The 19,730-nt window shown below is 29.5% G+C and overlaps 2 protein-coding genes across 4 annotated transcripts in view; one reads left to right on the top strand and one right to left on the bottom strand.

Moving 5' to 3' along the window:
* Positions 1–19,730, bottom strand: part of LOC127282168 (tumor protein p53-inducible nuclear protein 2) — a 381,620-nt gene that overhangs the window by 332,511 nt on the left and 29,379 nt on the right. Inside the window, exons 2-3 of one of the 3 annotated variants that reach the window (XR_007843156.1) lie at positions 4,926–5,102; positions 3,820–4,644 (exon numbers count right to left, since the gene is read on the bottom strand). The exons of 1 other annotated variant lie outside the window; for it this stretch is intronic. Coding sequence is in view for 1 of the 2 variants with exons in the window: in XM_051306282.1 (XP_051162239.1) it covers positions 3,820–3,838 (19 nt within the window). In the remaining variant the exon portion in view is untranslated. Of the gene's footprint in view, positions 1–3,819; positions 4,645–4,925; positions 5,103–19,730 lie in introns of those variants that run through there. One more of the 3 variants, XM_051306282.1, reaches the window with a different exon arrangement.
* Positions 12,636–14,079, top strand: LOC127282158 (uncharacterized). Its single transcript, XM_051306256.1, has 4 exons — positions 12,636–12,943; positions 13,047–13,260; positions 13,399–13,671; positions 13,756–14,079. The coding sequence occupies exons 1-4, from the start codon at positions 12,753–12,755 to the stop codon at positions 14,077–14,079; spliced, it is 1,002 nt and encodes a 333-aa protein (XP_051162213.1). The 5' UTR covers positions 12,636–12,752.

The following is a 19,730-nucleotide window of genomic DNA, read 5'->3' as shown; positions in this document are numbered from 1 at the left end:
AAAAATGTATTTTCTTTTGTGTTTCTGACTAATTGTAAAGTGATATTCAGTGCAAAATCTCGTTATACTTCAAGTAAATTCAAAATAATTCATAGTAATTCGAGATATTTCAAAGTAATTCATGATAATTCACAATACAATACAATAGTTAGGTAAGACGTTTTCGAATCTAGCAACCCTACCTGAATTTGTAACTAAATAATACTTTATTTTGCTGTAGAGTGCAATCCCTACGAGATACGAATGAAAAAGTAAAAAAAAATTTAACTATCCTTGTTCCAGTATCGGGGCAAGGATAGTTAAAAGAATCCGAATGCTAAAATTGTCATAGAAGATCAGTAAATTTTCGGTTTCTTTATTTTATTGGATTTAGACTATTCAATATTGATATATCAAGTATTAACAACATTTTTTGAACATTTTCTAAATATCAATTATTGCATTAGAATTCGTCTGAACTAAAATCTGAGGTTTAACCAATTTTCTTCAGATGATCACCAATTTCTTGGTCAATAAGCTTCGTTTTCCGTATATAATTACGTACCATTATATATATCAACATAAAAAGAAGAATTAAACATTTTTTTATAATTTAAGTCGAATTAGCAGGATTTTATCGAGCCGTAATAGCTCTAACTATCCTTGCCCCATGAGCCCATATTTCAGTTTTTTCTAAATTTTAAGGAACGACGTAAATTAATTTGAGTATTATGTTGGGTGCAAGATTCAAAGGGTAAGTATTACGGAATTTTAAACTAACAATTTAAAAAAAATAATTGATAAAACTTTAACCAAGGCTGAACTATACGAGAAATACTAAGAAAATTATCTTAAAAACTGCTTGAAAAAGATCAATTTTAGATTTTTACTTGTATTTTTATAATAACTTTATAATAACTTGTACTTTTTATAATAAAGGTATAATATAGTACGTTTAACAAGTTATAGGAATATATTTTTCCTACTTTTTGCTGTAAATTTAATATATGAACACAATCTGAATTTTTTAATTTAATAATTCGTAAAAATATATTTACTCTTTTTCCAACAAATTTTTCAAACATTTTCCTCATAATTTTTTTTTAAATACAAAATAATTTTTTTTGCATTACAATTCATAACTTTTATCAAACAATTCATGTTTTACTTTCAAAAACTGTGGATTAGAAAAATTAAATTTTTTGTTTTTAAAAAGTATTTATTTACCTGCATAACATCGATAAAAACGGCATAAAAAATAATAAAAGTTATTCTTTGTTGTTATTTATTTGTAATACTAAGTTATTAAAACGATATTAAAATCCTTATGATACTAAAATATAAGTATTTAAGTTCTTCAAATCTTAATTAGAAAAAACGTTGATTTTAGTCAAAAAACTTTTAAATATTTGTAAATTAAAAGTCAAGGGGTTATATACAGTCACGATTTTCAAAAAATCGATTTTTTTTTGCTGCATTTTCTTAAAGTATATATATTTGTCTGTTGTGAAAAAATTTTTTATTAAGATTCGAGAAATATTTTCGAAGTTGCAGACAAAACTAGAAAGGCGCGCCGTATACATATAATATATATTATATATATATATATATATATTATATATTATATATATATATATATATATATAATTTTCGTATACCTGAGTATGCAATTGGAATGGAAGATACATTATATGGTCCTGGAATAGACGATTCAATGTAAGTATGAAAAAAAAATTTTAACTCAATGTAAACTGTTTGTGAAACTTAAAATCGCTTTTTCTGAAAACTATGTTTTTCAAATCGGTGAACACGATTTCTCGAAAACCACTGAACCGATTTAGCTCTAATTTTCACACAAGCTAAATAACTACTTTTTGCTGTCCTTAATCGAAGATCTTTTAAATAAAATTAAAATTATGATTTTAATCAACACTTGAAGTCGATTTTTTTTCCATGAAAATGAATCTTTTTTTTTCTAGAAGCTGCCATTTTGTCAAAAAGTGATATTTTTTTAATTCCTTCGATTCAGGACTACATTTTTTAATACAATAACAGAATCTTTTTGACTTTTTGATTTCAGATGATTCTGTCAATTGCTATTATGTTCACCGCGGACCACTTTTTTTTCGAGGACCTTTGGGAGATTGGATATAGAGGCCAAAAAGAATAATATTTTTACAAATTAAATATATTTTTTTAAACTTAAAAACATGTAAACAATATAGAAAAACTTCCGGTTATATAAATAAATATTCCTTTGAAAAAAAAAATACCGAAAAACTGCATTTTTTTGACCGCCTGACTGTATAATAACCCCTTAATGTAACGGATTTTAAAAAATCATTCGAATGATAATAGAATCTTCAACGACAAATAACAGCATAAATAATAATAACAAAAGTAAAATAAATATTTAAGCGATATTGAAATTTTGGGATGTGAGTTTTGTTTTCATACTGAATTGTGTACAACTTTGAAACTAGTTTGATAATTATAATAATAAATATTCAGTTAATGTACTTTTTAGGTAATGTCAATTAAAGTGTTTTTAGTAAATTCTAGCCTTATTCTTATTTATTATTCAACTTTATTAATTTATTATTCAAATTTATTATTATCAAAATTCTCATTAGGATTATGATAATATTTTTCATACCCTTTATTTAAATTTATTCCCTAATTTTTAATTTTTTCTTAGTTTTTAAAAGTAAAACATGAATTGATTGATAAAAGTTATGAATTTTTTTTATGCATTTAGATGCAGAAATTAACACTGCTGTTGCCTGTAGTGCTTGAAGCTCGCAAAGTTGTTTTCATTGGCGCCGCACGATTTATTAAAAATTCTGTATACCTGTCAGTTTGAAATACTTTAATCTCGAAATTTCCAAAAAACTTCTTTGATATGTGAGGAACAAAAATGTTTCACTGGAAATTTTTAAAGTTAAAATTCCCTGCAGACTTTTTCTAATAGAAAGTGAAAACACGCGATTATCGACAAGTCACCATTTACACTAACAAACGATTTAACAAATGATGATTTTTAAGTTTTTCATTATCCTATTATCTTCTTTAGACCCAAATGCGTATGTGTATCAAGTTCCAAGTAAATTCATCAATATTTGTCGAAGAAATGACGATTTATATTTAAAAATTGAATAAAAATCAAGAATTTAAATCTTTCATTTTTTTGCCATTATTATCCAAGATATTCGTTATATAAAAAAATGTCAAAGGAAAAAAAGATGCGCCTTTTAATTTTCTATAAGGTAATATAATTAAAAAATTAAAATTTTGAATTTCAATTTTATTGACATTTTCGTACGCTGTCTGGCTTCCGAGCGTCCGGCCCTTGCTCGCGACCGGTTGTTCGATTGGGTGCCTCAATTATTGTTTGAATTTGAAGAAAAAAAATTTTTGAAAATAATTAAAACTTAAAAAAAAATTTTTTTAAATTATTTAAAACTTGTTTGATTGAAATTGGAGATTAAATTTTTAACTGTTTAAAATTTAATAAAATTTTAATGAAGTCGACAAGCATTTAAGAATTAAAAAATGCTCTAAAAACTAAAATTATTTTTTGTAAAAAGTAGCCTTATTTATTTAAAAATTATAGTCCCTAGAAGAAAAGCATCGCAAAGGATACACTAAACTGCACTTTCTTGCACATAAACGAACTTACTTATAAATTATTTAACATAAGAACACATTTACATGTTATTTACACACTTATATATTAACATTAGTCTATTCATATATTTGTAAAAGAGGCATCCGCAGTAACATTTATTTACAAGAACGTACCAAGCACTCCACACGCAGTTTTTGTTCTTCACAACCTACCGATTAAGGAACAACGCATTGGCAATCACATTATGCTTAATTTTTGGATTGAATCGTGGATTTTCTTGTGATACTTCTTCTAGTGGAGCATCATCTTCCTTGTCAGACGGTTCATCATTCTCGTTGTCCTTAACATTTGGAATCTCGTCGTCTATTCTGTCATTTAAAGAAATGCAGATGTTATGCAAGTAGCAGCAAGCGAGAATAATGAGCGATGCGTACTGAACATTCTGGAGATACAAATATTTTAATCGTCGGAAACGGGAGAATATCAGAGCAAAGGTCCTTTCAATTCCTTGGCGCGTTTTAGCATGGATTTTATTGTAGTACCTTTGCACTCTGAGTAAATTACCGTAATCCTTGTAGGGTGGCAATAAATTAAATCCCGTTGAATAAATCTTATCTCCTAAAAGATGTGTTTGTCTTGGAAAATAGCAATCATAATTGCGCTGACTTTCCTGATTTATATCGCTTAATTGCCAGACTCTCGCATCATTAGTACTGCCATAACAACCAGCATACACATCGATGAAGCGCAATCTGGCATAGCAAATACCCTGCATGTTAATAGAATAAAAGTCCTTTCTATTATAATAACTAACAGGGTTTTCGTGTGGCGCGCTTGTCGGTATGTGGCACCCATCAACACAACCAATAATGCCCGGAAAGCCAGCAATTTCTCTGAACTCCCGTTCGTTCCGTTCAATTGCTTTCCCCGTAGGCCACTGAATGAATTCATGAACGTGTGCACAGAGAGCAGTAGCTACGTCTAACATGCACTGCCATGCCGTAGATTTGGCAACATTAAATCGATCACCAATAGATCTGTAAATAAATATTATTTTTATTAATTGATAACGATTATAATATAAACACAAAGAAAATATAGACAAATATTTAAAACAAATTCTATCTACCCACAGACAAACTACGATAATAAGATAAGAAAACTAACGATAAGGAAAAAAACTAATACGCAGCAACGAGAAATGATAAATTTTAAGGATAGAAAGTAACTTCGTTTCTCGAATCTATTCGAGAACTTAAAGATTTGTAGAATTGTACATATGTACATTACTAAATATAATATCTATTCTTTTTTTTACCTGTCAATGAATATCTAGGCACTGTTTCTTCAAAAAAGTTTTCATTCTTTGAATGCTTTTCTCTCTCGTCCTCAAGTACCAAAAAATCAATTACGTCGTCCTCGTCCTCTAGGTCATCGAAAATCAAATTGACCGCCATAACCGCCATCAGAACATCCTCATCATCATCGTCAAAAGCTTTATTTTAAGCAGAAGAATTTATTATTATACAATTTCAATTAAACTGTAATGTTCTAAATAAATGACTCACGTCCCCGTGAGTATTGGAAACAAATATTTTAAATTATTGTGTATCAATATTATGGTTTAATAAAATATTCTAAATAGACAAAAGATATATTGAAAAAAGACAACTTTTTCCAATACAGAATTATTTAGAGCGTTATAAAAATAAATAATTTTACAAGCACCCAATTTTTATTAAATGAAATTAATTTTACAATTCCTCCTATGTAAAAAGATTCCTCAAAATGTGCTCCTTGTAATTTCCTCTGGAATATCCAATTGCACATTCTACAGAAGAATATTTATATAATTTTCATAGAATTTCCATGGATCTTTCATGAAAATTCCAATTTCATATTTAACAAAATTATTACAATTCCTAAAATATAATATTATTGTGATATTTCTTTCCAATAGTTCTGAAATCCAGACGAAACGATTTTTAATCACAATTTTCCTAAAAAATTTGTTAAATAAACATATTGTTAAATGAAAATTTAGTAAACAAAGTAGAAATACTACTTCGTGGTAGAAATTTTTATTACATTAACATGAAAAAATCATTCCTTTGTTTAATTATACATAAATTGAAGAAGCGCTTTGAAATAACCGTTAGAAATTTAAAAAGCAACAAATATGTAATTCAAATTTTAAAAATGAACTTTAATTTATTAATAACATTTTAACATAACTTGTTATATACATACCCTCCATTTTTTCTTCGCCTCTTTTTTATTAAACAGCTGTCACTAAATCAAACACAAATTTCAAATCCAGAAATTAAGAAATCACTACAAATCACTTGTCAATTTTAGGTTAGGACTTCACCCTTTTTGTCAACTCTTGTAACGAAGACGAGTTAACTCTCAGTCTTTTAATTACAAATTTTTGGTGAATTTAATAAAAAATTGGTAAAAATATTTTATGTTTTGAAATTTATTTCCTAAATCCTCAAGCAGTTTTCATATATTGTCGCAATTTGCAATTTCTGCGCAAATCAAAATGAGGGATGCGCCACTCACAACAAACAGCTGAACGAAAAGTAAAATTTTACATTTTAAATCATTTAAGAACCGCTTTTAACTCTGTAGTTAACCACAGGCGAACGCCGAAAACACCCATTTTAGCAAAACAGACTTTTTACAAAAATAAACTCCTGACTTCGCAAATGGTGGCAGATTGACTTCTAAATTTTACTATCATCTATTGATGTTAAGACGCAAATATACCATCCCACATAGCACGACTTCTTGCTGTGAGGTTACTGTAAGGATATCTGTAGGGTTTGTAAGGTTACTGTGTAAGCCTGCAGTAAACTTGAGGTCATCTTAAAATTTCTGCCTTACAGTAAGCTTACACAGTAAGGTCGTGGTAAGTTTACATGGTAAGGTTGTGGTAAGCTTACACGGTAAGGTAGTTGTAAGCTTCCTTTAAGGTTACTGTAAGGTTACTGTTAATATAAAGTAATATGAAAATATATTAAAAATAATTATATTATAATATATATTATATTATAAATTTTTTTGTATAAAAAATTATATATTTGGTAAAGTACTTTATGAACCCCAATAGGGTTAGTCAAATAAAAGTTACTGCGCAGCCGTATGTGCCATAGAAAACTACTGCGCATAAATATTAATAAATTTTATTTATTAACAACATTCTATGTTTACAGTAACCTTACATCAACCTTACAGTATCCTTAAAGGAAGCTTACAACTACCTTACCGTGTAAGCTTACCACAACGTTACCATGTAAACTTACCACGACCTTACTGTGAAAGCTTACCTTAGCTTTACTGTGTAAGCTTACTGTAAGGCGGAAATTTTAAGATGACCTCAAGTTTACTACAGGCTTACACAGTAACCTTACAAATCCTACAGATATCCTAACAGTAACCTCACAGCAAGAAGTCGTGCTATGTGGGATGAATGACGCGAATTTTGAACAAGCCGTCTAAGCATAACAGCAACTAACTACCCTGTTGAAAATTCCTATGTGAGAACACATATGGGATCCCATCCAGGATCTCTTGTGAGTTCTTATGTGGGTTCCCATACAGGTTCACACATAAGATCCTGTATGAAAAGGTTCCTGGGATGAACTTGCGTGAGAGCTCGCGCATGATCTTATGTCTCTGTAAAAGCAATAACACAGGATCCCATAAGGTTTCCTGTGTAGGTTCCTATATGAACAACACGATAAATAGGAACACACATATAAGAAGATTAATAGCAGCTTAATAAGATTTTATATAAAATGCTATTAATCTTCTTATATGTGAGAACCTATGTAAGAACTCATACAAGATCTCGGATAAGATCCCATGTGTGTTCCTATTTATCGTGTTGTTCATATAGAAACTTACACAGGAAACCTCATGGGAGATTAATAGCAGCTTAATAAGATTTTATATAAAATCTTATTAAGCTGCTATTAATCTTCTTATATGTGAGAACCTATGTAAGAACTCATAGAAGATCTCGGATAAGATCCCATGTGTGTTCCTATTTATCGTGTTGTTCATATAGGAACCTACACAGGAAACCTCATGGGATCCTGTGTTATTGCTTTTACAGAGACATAAGATCATGCGCGAGCTCTCACGCAAGTTCATCCCAGGAACCTTTTCATACAGGATCTTATGTGTGAACCTGTATGGGAACCCACATAAGAACTCACAAGAGATCCTGGATGGGATCCCATATGTGTTCTCACATAGGAATTTTCAACAGGGTATCCTTACCCCTTAACTATCCTTGTCCCATCCTCCCCTATATATGAGGCATTTTACGTGTAATGTCCTAAGTTAAAAAATTAATTTCTCGAAAAAAAGTGAAACTTGGGGGAATTGTTTTCTTACCTGATAGTGAAATATCCTCAAACAATCTTTCCTATGGTGAATTTTGTTATTTAAAATTTTTGAATTTTGACCTCGATTTTCTATAATTATACATAAATTTGCTATTTTCACTAAAATCGATGGATTTTTTTAAAATAAATAATTGCAAATGAAAGCTGAGGTTTTTTCTGATCTGTATTTAAATTTTCAGAATGACGATTTTTTTTGTTTTCGAGATATTAAAGGTCAAAGATTTTATGTCAGCGCGCGTTAGTGAAAAGAGCTATCGCGGTGCGGTATGAGTCGTCCGTCTCGCCACGCGAGCCGGCATAAAATCTTTGATATTTCATATCTCGAAAACAAAAAAAATCGGCATTCTAAAAATTTATATGCAGATCGGAAAAAACCTCAGCTTTTGTTTGTAATTTTTTTTTTAAATTGGACCGATTTTAGTGAAAATAGCAAATTTATGTTTAATTATAGAAAATCAAGGTCAAAATTCAAAAATTTTAAAAAACGAAATTCACCACTGGAAAGAGCATGAAAAAACCTTCAAAAAACATATCTGCCAAAATTTTTTTTATTGTATTTATAGACAGAAAAAATTCAAATAGAGGCGGTGTGAGGGAAGACTTGTAAAATTGACCCTCCTCTATCTCCCCCAAAATTTCAAAAAAGTCAAAAACTTTTTTGGGGATATTTTACTATCAGGTAGGACAACAATTTCCCCAAGTTTCACTTTTTTGGAGAAATCAATTTTTCAACTTAGGACATTACACGTAAAATGCCTCATATATATTATATATATATATATATATAAATATATAAAAGTTGGTTAAGGTTATACGCTTTATAATTCGTAAATATATATAGGTCTAAAGTGTAAAAAGACATTCAACTGTGCAACTAGAAAACGTGTTCAGTCTGTGCCAATCAGTTTTTGAAATTACTAATAATTGTGAAAAAAAAGAATTTTTATATATATCAGTCTAACCATTTTTTTGACAGTCATAGAAAATTTAAGGGGCTATACCAGTGTAATCTATGAAAAATAAGGCGATTTTTGAAAATTTTTTTAAAAGAAAGTACTTTATATAATGTTTTAAAGTTTTTGGACATAATAAGGTATATTTTCAGCTATATTTTAAGATTTTTTTTACAAAATTACAATGACCTACGATTTTTGAAAAATATCAAAAGTTAACAAAATGGCGTAGTTCTGAAAAAAGTGTCGTTTTGTGGAGTAAAAAAATGGTCGTTTTTTTAATGCCAAATTGACAATTTTCAACCAATCAAAAAGTTCGTAGGTCATTGTATAGTAAATATATTCAGAAATACTCGGTTTCAATTTGAAGTCGATCGGTCAATCTCTCGTTGAGTTATGATGTCAGCAATTTTAAAAAATGTTGTTTCAAAAAAAATGCGTTTAAAGTCCATCTATAGGCAGGTGGAGCGTTTTATACCTGCGAGCGGTCGCTCCTTAAGGGCCGTCCATAAACTACGTTACCTATTTTGGGGAAAGGGGGTCAAAAGTCTAAAAAAATGCATTTAACACAATGCTAACGAGGGGGGTCTAAAAAGAATGAAAAATTGGAAACGTAGTTTATGGATGGCTCCTTAGAACGCCGCCATTCAAAAACTATACAAGATACGACCTTGCCTCTTTCACAGGATATTTTTGAAAGTCTAAACTATCAAATAAGCCAAAAAAATTGATTTTTGAAAGTGTCACACTCGTATAGCCCCTTAACAAACAGTTTTCTAAAATATAATGAACACCCTATTGTAAATTCACGTATGAGTTCCGCGTAAGATCACTTATGATTTCTCATATGAGATACTACCCAGTAAAAAATAAAAGATACAAGAACGGCGGATTGCGGTTACAAGCTCAATAGCTGGTAAACGAATCCATGAGAATCTCGGATACAAGCACTTTTCGGTATCCGAAATGATCATAAGCTTGTAAACGCACTGAAATGGACGACTTTTGTAGGTCTTTTAATCAAGAAAAAACAATTAAATGAATGCAGAAACGATGGAAAATTAAATTAGAAGCAAAAATAAATAATTATTTTTTAAAGAAACGTACATTTAAACAAAAAACAATTATTCTTACTAATTCTAACCTCTGCATTAAAAACATTGTAAAAACAGTGTTTTGTTGGTAATTTTACCTTACCGATATTGGATATTAATTTAACGTGGGTTTTTCGATTTTCCAATTTCAGAAGCAATTCATAATAATCAAAATATTATTAAACATAAAACGGTGCTCATTTTTAATTTCCTTTCCCCCTTTTAATTAAATCATTTTAAATTGCATTAAAATAGAAAATTCGAAAAAAAACCCTCGTTAAATTAATATTCAACGTTGGTAAGGTAGAAAACCATATTTTCCGAATAGCAACATAAAATTACCAACAAAACACTGATTTTACAATGTTTTTAATGCAGAGGTTAGAATTAATAAGAATAATTGTTTTTTGTTTAAATGTACGTTTCTTTAAAAAATAATTATTTATTTTTGCTTCTAATTTAATTTTCCATCGTTTCCGCATCCATTTAATTGTTTTTTCTTGATTAAAAGACCTACAAAAGTCGTCCGTTTCAGTGCGTTTACAAGCTTATTATCATTTCGGATACCGAAAAGTGCTTGTATCCGAGATTCTCATGGATTCGTTTACCAGCTATTGAGCTTGTAACCGCAATCCGACGTTCTTGTATTTTTTATTTTTTACTGGGTACTTAAGATCTTACGAGAATCTTATATGGAAACTCATGAGAAAAATCTTATATGTGTCCATATAGAATTCTATATGAGATTTCACGTATGATCCCATATGAGAATATGTAGTAGTAATTAAAAAAAAATATGAGACATATTTTAGGTTTTAAACATAAAATATTTTTGCTTTGTATAAAATAAACTAAAAATTTTGTCTGATTTTGCGTATCTCTTACCGTTTTTGAGATATTCACAAATTTTATTTTTCAAATTTCGACCCCATATGGAATCCTATATGGACATTAATGAGATTCTTCTTACGAGATGTCCTTATAAGATTTATTTTAATATTTATGAGTCATTCTCACAAAAAGGACAAATGACACGTTCATATCATTATTTTTAATAAATAATTATAATAATAGAAAATGTTGCCGGTCTAACTATAGAAGTCAACAGGATTTAATTAGATTTCATAAAAAAGAAATTGAAAATTTCAAATAATTGAATATGATCATGTTTATATGTATAGTGTAAAAACTCCCCTCCGTTACCGTTCGCGAAATAAGTTTTATTTAAAGAAAAATTATTGCATTCATACTGCAATATGAAAACATCTTTTGTCTAGTAACATCTACTAATTACATTATTTGTAATTCATTTATAAAGCGTAAAACAGAATATTTGTAAAATATTTTTTCCTAGAATTAAATTAGTTTTGATCGCAAAGTAAATTCTCCTCCGTGACCGGTTACAAATATAATGAGTAAATGAAAAAAAAATGATAATTGAGAAATGAAGAATTCAAAAGTGTTTACAGTGACGATGTTCTTTGGTCAGTACACAACATCATGAAAGAAATGAAGATAATATGTGTCACAAAGATTTTCAGATTCGCAGTGTTCGTCGACACAAAAAAACTCTCCTCTGTGACCACTGTAAATTCAGTTTTTTGGTAAATAAATGATAAATATTATTAATAATTGTAACGACAGAGTATCGTAGTATAGTCGTCCGGCGAAAAGAGAGAAAGTAGACAGCGTAACTAGTAGTGTCACTCTCTTCCCGCCACTCGTCTAGGGTGTGTTCGAAATTCCACCCGGGTGTATCTGACGAGTGACTCTAGAAAGTGTGTGGAGCTTATGAAAGTGAAGGAAGAGTGTTAAGTATGTGTGAACGGCGCATAGGTGAAAAATTAAAAGAACTAGGACCGAGTCGACCAATACGCGTTCGAATTCGTTGCTGCTCTGTTTTTAATTATATATTTTTCTATTAAATATATTTTTTTAATTTTCTACTTATAAAAACTCTAAATTTAATTATATATGACGAGCATATTATTTTGTTGATATTCCCAATTGCACGTAATATTACAGTAATATTAAAATGTCCGCCTCATGGTAATATTACTGGTTAATATGACTCTAATATTACAGAAACGTTACAGTAATATTACTCTAATATTACAAAAACATTACAGTAATATTACTCTAATACTACAGTAATATTAAACGTTTTTTTAAAATACATAAAAATTTCAAAGTATTTTATGATAAAACAGAAAAAGATAATAATTAATCAATCAAATATTTTTAAGTGTTTTTTGTAATATTACTGTAATTATATCGGATAATATTACCGAGGTGGACATTTAAATATTACTTGGGATGTCATTCTATTTTCCGTTTTCTTTCTTTTTCCATTTAAAAAGGTTTCTTCTATTAAAAAGCATAAAATCTTCTTAATTAGAAATAAATTAATTTTTATTGATACATTAAATTAATATAGCTTTTAATTAAAAAATTTATTTTTTATTCACATTTATATATATTAAATTAAAATGCAACTAAATAATGGAAACACACCTTTATTATTTGCATTAAATCAACAGCTCCATCCCTAATACTTATTTCGATACTTCTTTGAATTATTTTCAATTCAAACTTTTTGTGATATATTTTTTTAGAAAGCGGAACCTTAAGATTATAGGTTATGTTTTTTGTTGTCAGTTGTTGACAGTTTTGTGTGAAAATGGAAGAAAATCAAAAAAAGTTAGTTCCAAGATTTAATACGAAGCAATTCAAAGAACATTTTAGAATGAACCCGCATGCTTTTTATAGCTTGGAAAATGTGGGAGGAGAAAAGTTGTCAAGTTCATCAGTTTGTGTTCAAAAGCAATTGCTTTCAGTGATATGGTTGTTAGCAACACCTGATTCATATAGGTATAAATATTATTAATTTCATGTGTTATTTTGTTAATAATTAGAAAGAAGATATTACATTTAACTATTATAAATTGTTTATTGTAATTGTATATTATTTTAGATCAGTGGCCCAAAGATTTGACTTAGCCAAATCATCGTTGCATGCATGTTTCATTACAGTTGTTAATGTTTTAAATGAAATAGCTCCAAATGTTATAAGTTGGCCTGCAGGAGAAAACCTAATGAATGTGGAAAAAAAATTTAGACGTATGGCAGGATTGAGCGATGTTATTGGAGCAATTGATGCATCACTCATTCTAATAAAAGCACCAGAAGTAAGTAGCAGTAATAATATACGCATATAATATCGGGACCGAATTGAATACCTGACATTCATACGTATATTTTTTGTTGCAAATATGTTATTTATACCAATTAATTTGACGTTTATTTTAAAATTATGATATTTTTAGATTGATGCTCAGTATTATGTATGTCGAAAGAGATTTCATGCACTTATTTTACAAGCTGTGTGTGATAGAGATCTTGTGTTTACTGATTGTTTTGCTGGATACCCTGGTTCAATTGGAGACTTGAGAGTTTTCAGAAATTCTGATTTGTACAAAGACGTTGATGTCAACCGGGAAGCTTTATTTCCAAACGACGAGTATGTAATTGGGGATAAAACGTATCCAGTTTTGCCATGGTGTATACCTCCTTATTTAAATCGTGTAAATCTTACACCAGTAAGTTAAAAATGACACTGAAATAAAGCAATTTAATATTAATTAATCAATCCTACGAAGCATATTATCTTACTTTATTTCCAGGATCAGGAGCGTGTTCGTAATAATTTCAACACAATTTTATCTAAAACTAGGCAGGTTATTAAAAGAGCATTTGCTCTTTTAAAAGGACGCTTTCCAAGATTGAAATATTTCGATATGGACCGCATGGACTTAATGCCTCACACAATTATATCATGTTGTGTACTGCATAATATTTGCTTAAGAAGTATTGATGAGGACATTGGAGATTATATTAGGGAAGGTGCCGAAATTGAAGTCAATGAACCGGAGAAACCTATGGAAGTGAATAATAGAGCAGAAGCAGAGGGAATGACAAAGAGAGATTATATTGCTGCATGCTTATAACTGAAGCATCTCATAAACAAAATGTAGAATTATGGTTAAGTGCACGACGTTTTTAAGAAACGAATATTCAAGAAAATAGAACATTTCTTACTGTAACATTATTTCTCAATTATTAAAAACAATGTTAAGAAATATAAGCAATAGAAAATTTTCAAATTAAATTATGGAAAATGTTTATATAGTTTGATTTATTACAAATATAACAACTTTTATAAAAATATTTCAGTTTTCTATAAAATATAATTTGAAGGAAGTATAGTTATCTGTAACTCTTGGATATAATATATTATATACTTTGCATATAACTAACATCACAATAAGTTCAAAGTTAATCACAGTTTATGACATGAAGACATTACCTTTATATGGAAATATATATGAACGCACAAAAATATGAAGATAAATGTATGTGCTATAACTTGATAATATTCCTTACGGTAAATTTTGAACATTGCTTACAATTATATACCTTAACATAAAAGCTGAACTCTTCGACCAAAAGCCAAATGTTAAGCCTGTGTCTTTGGCTTCAAACAGAAAGCGACACAAAACAAATTTTGACTCCGATGAAGATGTGACCGATGAGGAACCATCAACATCAAAACCACCAAAGAAAAAACTAACAAAAGTTGATAAAGAAATAAGGCTTGGGCGGAGATAATGAGGGTGGAAAATGTCGCGAAGAGAGAGGGGCAGAGAATCCGATATGAAGAAAATAAGGAGCTGCTCAAATCAATAGTCAAAGCAAATAACGTGTTTTTTTCTCGGCTGTTAGAAAAACTTTAATTAGTATTTTTAATTATAAGTGAGTATTAGTGACTCAGATTTCAGTTCTTCACGAGTCAGTAGCCTTATAGTTTATGAGTTATGTTAAAAGAAATAGTAAATTTGTTTAAGTGATAGCTTTAATCATTAGTACAAAGTACAAAATAAAACTACCAAAAAGTACTATTATCAGTATTGCTCCAAATAGTTTAAAATGTTATAGTTGTATTAAGGTATATAATAGTAAGCTATTTTTAAAGTAGCAATGTAGCATGATTACGGCGTTATCGTTACCCCATTTTTTAAGAGAACCTTTTGCAAAAATGTTATAATATTAAAATAAGCCTTCTTTAATTAATTATAAACACGATGTAAAATTTTGTAATTAAAATTTTATACAAAAATTTAAAAATAAAGATTTGAAGTGATATTATTTAACCAATGTTTCATGCTATTTGAATACAACGCCATGTGTAAACTTATCAACACAAAACAAGTTTTAACATTAATAAACAAAGACTGTTTCTAAATATACCATTGAAATTAGTTACAACTTTGTGATTTGCTTTCCTATGGTCTTCTTTTTCTGAAGTTGAAGAAAAAATATGTTTATCCGGAAATTAAAAATAACTTCAATAAATGAAATGATATGAAATAATAGAACAGATTAAATGTACTATGAAGAAATGTTCTTAAACTAAGCTTGCAATTTGCATAAAATATATATTTCTACCTTCTACATTTTTGCTTCCGATGGAACAGTTTGGTTGTTTTTCGAGGACAACACTTTCGTAAACTTCAATTACGCATTGTACTAAAAAATAAAATTTATATATAATGTAATCAAATATACAAGTTCCAGCAATAATTACAGAAATAATCGTCTGCACTAAGTGGATGGCTAATTAAAAAAAACCTGAAATTAATATATAATATTTCAGTATGTATTATTTATTGTTACCAATGTCTTAAAAACGTATTATTTTGCTTAATTATTTTCACACCGAAAAAAATTCTTTATTTATCAAGAAAATAGTTTTTATTTTTCTGCACAGATATTCGTAAGAGATATTTATCAATTTTTTATGCTTTTAGTTGTTTAAATTAAGCTAATTTAAGAAATTAAAATATGTAACAAATATTGAAAAAAATTTAAATAATTGTAAATAATGAAATTAAATACATAGCTTCAATTATGCACGTCTATTTAAACAGATTATAAGCATTATCATTTTTAAAAAATACATTTAATAGATAAAAATTTTTGTAGTAGAACTGTGTCTTGCAAAACTCAACATTTGACATTTTCATTGCTTAAATCTTCTTTATTTTAATATTTTAAAAAAGTTTAAATAGGAAATTTTTATATCTGAACATAAGGTTTATACAATAATACAATGTTCAATAACATTTTAAACATTTTGAAATAAAATAATTTTTTTATTTATATATTACAAGAGCCTCAAAATGACATTTTTAACCTAAAAAAATCTTTAAAAATTATTTTCTTGAAAAACACATAATTTATGGGAATATAATGGCTTAAATAACACAGGCACACAAAAAGTAAAATGTGGTTTGGCCGAGACACTACACTAGTCTATTTTCATGTATTTCTTCACGCTGAATCCGAATCCAAAGTCAGAATTGACAGATGGGCTCAAATTTTGAAGATAATTCCAAAAAACTGATTTTGAGTATTTTGAGTTTTTTGGTACTTGCGTTTTTTTGCAATTATCTCAAAAATTTGAGCGAATCTAACAATTCTGACTTTGGATTCGGATTCAGCGACAAAAAATACATGGAATTACACTATCGCAGTGACATTCAAAATTTTTTTAACTTTTTGATTTTATTTTTCTTTCTGAGCAGTTTTTTGAGTTTAGCTTAAAAATAAAAGCCAATCTGATAATTCTGACTTCGGATTCGGATTCAGCGTGAAAAATACAGCCAAACAGCTTTTTATTTTTTGTGTGCCTGTGTAATTATCAGTAAATACATTGAAATATTATTTACTAATTATCGTTTTTTAAATGATTTGTTAATGTTAGGTCCATTATTTGATTAGAAATTTATGTAATATAACTTACATTTTGAATCGTAGGCCAATAAATTTCCGTTTTTATTCACTACAGCCACATTCGAATTGCTTTCAAATAAAACCATGTGTCTTTCGGAATCGTCTTCCAATAAAATTTAATATTTTTATCAAGTTTTGATCGAAGAGCAAAGAAAACGCTGAACATACGTACAAAATGGCAGACGACGCAAATTTATCGCCAATTTTAAAGTTTCACTCGTATCCACCTACCTATTTTCGATGGGTGAAAAATTTACTCGTCGAGTGATCCCCACTCCTTCCCCGGGTGACTTTAGAACGGTTCACAAAAGTACACTTGAAAATTTACCTAGAGGATTTGTTCGGTGGGTAAAAAAATTACTAGTCGGGTGACCCTCACTCACTTCCCAGAAGGAGCTGTACTTGTTCCTGTAGGGGTTCCTGCGGAACAGTAACACCCTTCGCCTTCCTTCCACCTGGTGAACCGGACTTCCTATGGGTGCGTCCGTGGAAGACTGGTGAACCAGGTTACACACATCCACCAGGACCATTCTTATCGAGTAGAGGCGCCCCTCTCTTGACAAAGATGATGCACTAGGTCGATTCCCCATCTCGAGGCGCTTCTCGGGTGGACGAGACACCTAATGAATATTACTTTGCACTAGATTCGCGTCGGGCATGAATATTGGAACCGAATCCAATATCTAGCTTCTTCCCGATTACGAATAATAATCGACCTAGCGTGCACGACCCTAGTATCCGTCCGTACCGTCGTCTAGGGGGTAAATTCTAGAAAGTACCCCACGTGAAAGTAATATGGTTCCTTCAAGATTTACGTCTGCTGATTACGAATTTTAAGTCCTTTTTCAAAAATTCAAAATGGCGGATCCAATATGGCGGACGACAAATTTAAAAATACATCCAATTTATTTGAAAATGGTTACTCGTGTTACCTTCAAATTTGTGTTCACCGACTTTGAAAACCTCTAATTAACGATTTTGAGGCCAATTAAATAGATTTAAAACATAGTCGTCCGTCATTTTGTATCAGTCATTTTCAATTTTTTAAAATTGATTCCAGATTCGTATTCAACGACCCCAAAACTCCTTAAGTAACTATTTTTGGAAAATTGGATGGATTTTTCAAAACTGTCGTCCGCAACATTGGACCCGCCATTTTGAATTTTTAAAAACGGACCTTAAATTCGTAATCAGCGACCCTAAAAACCACAGAATAACCATTTTCAAGTAAATTGGATTGATTTTGGAAATTGTCGTCCGCCATATTGGATCCGCCATTTTGAATTTTGAAAAACTAACACCGGATTCGTGTTCAGCGACCCCAAAAACCTTCGAGTAACAAGAGTTTAACGGATTCAGTCATTATATCGGTGACAAAATATTAAACAATTATTTTTGAAACAATGTTTATAAAGATCGTAACAACGTATTTTAGAGACTTATTTAGGTCCTTCCCTTCACATAGCAATAGTCATAACAGTGGTTTAGACTTTTTTTTCTTAGTTCAGCATTTGTTCTTTTCGAGATATTCACCCATATATATATAATCCTTTTTATAATTATTATTATATTTTTCTGTTTACAATAAATTTACAAGTATTACTTGAATTTTTAAATGTATGATATACCATTCAATTTATTGAATAGTCTATTCATGAAAAATATTGAACAATTCTCTAGAAATTTACTGAAGTAACAATAAGAGGAATATTTATAAATAACTGTTTCAGCTTTCTTCAATTTAAGTGCATATGACGGGTGGTTTTTAGCATTTACCTTATATTTATTCCAATGCACTAAAAATTCAAAATGTATGGATTCACCTGATTGTTCTGACCAAATGCCCAGCCCATCACCATGAAGAAAACGAAGACAATCTTGAAGGTGTACCTAAATCACGTGAATTTTCAGTGTTGTTGAAAATTCAATAGCTTTAAACATTCTCTTAAACTCCATTATGTTTTGATCTAAATCTTTCCAGATTGTTTTGCTGAAAAACAACTGGAGACGACTTTAACCATCGCTTTAAATGCGTTTATGTAAGGCAGCAAGCGAAGCCGACCAACGTTGGCCCAACAACACTGCCCTATTGAAAAAAACACGTATAATAATACGTATAATTATACGTATAATTATACGTATTATTATACGTATAATTATAATTCTATTAAAAATTTAATAATAATTTTATTTTTTCTTTAGTATTAATAAATCATGTGAAAAATAGAATTTCTTTATATTGTTTATTTAAAAATTAAAAAATTAAAATTAAAAAAATTTGTCAATTTCACGAAAAAAAATATCGTCGAATGTCAATTCAAGCAGTCACCCATCCAAGTACTAACCGCGTCCAACGTTGCTTAACTTCCGTGATCTGATGAGAACTTGTTCCTTCGCCTTGGTGTTTCCGCTGTCTTGTCTTGATTAATAACTTTGTCGTATAAGTATTGTATCGCACCTAACCTCACTTTTAGTGACACGAAGTAACACAAATACACTTCAACTTTACAAAAAAAGAAAAACAAACATGTGACTGACATGTGCTCAAGAGAGTACTGTATGTTTTAAGCGCCCCTAAAATAATAAAGTGTATTTTTGTTACTTCGTGTCACTAAAAGTGAGGTTAGGTGCGATACAATACTTATACGACAAAGTTATTAATCAAGACAAGACAGCGGAAATATTTATATTTTTATTATCGCATTTCAGATCGATTAACGTTCTGATATTTAATTACAACGGATTTCACTAAAAAAAGTGAATAAGCCCTAATAACCGCTACTCTTATACTCTATATAAGAATTAG

This window comes from Leptopilina boulardi, unplaced genomic scaffold, assembly GCF_019393585.1.
Source record: "Leptopilina boulardi isolate dan_hultmark-lab unplaced genomic scaffold, ZJU_Lbou_2.1 LbouV2_285, whole genome shotgun sequence".
Classification (NCBI taxonomy): Eukaryota; Metazoa; Arthropoda; class Insecta; order Hymenoptera; family Figitidae; genus Leptopilina; species Leptopilina boulardi.
The sequence above is the reverse complement of the archived record's forward strand: the minus strand, read 5'-3'. Positions and strand labels throughout refer to the sequence as shown.

Coding starts and splice junctions, on each gene's coding strand:
- LOC127282158 (XM_051306256.1), top strand. CDS start 12,753: ATGGAAGAAAATCAAAAAAAGTTAGTTCCAAGATTTAATACGAAGCAA. Junction 12,944..13,046: donor GCAACACCTGATTCATATAG/GTATAAATATTA, acceptor ATATTATTTTAG/ATCAGTGGCCCAAAGATTTG. Junction 13,672..13,755: donor ATCGTGTAAATCTTACACCA/GTAAGTTAAAAA, acceptor CTTTATTTCCAG/GATCAGGAGCGTGTTCGTAA.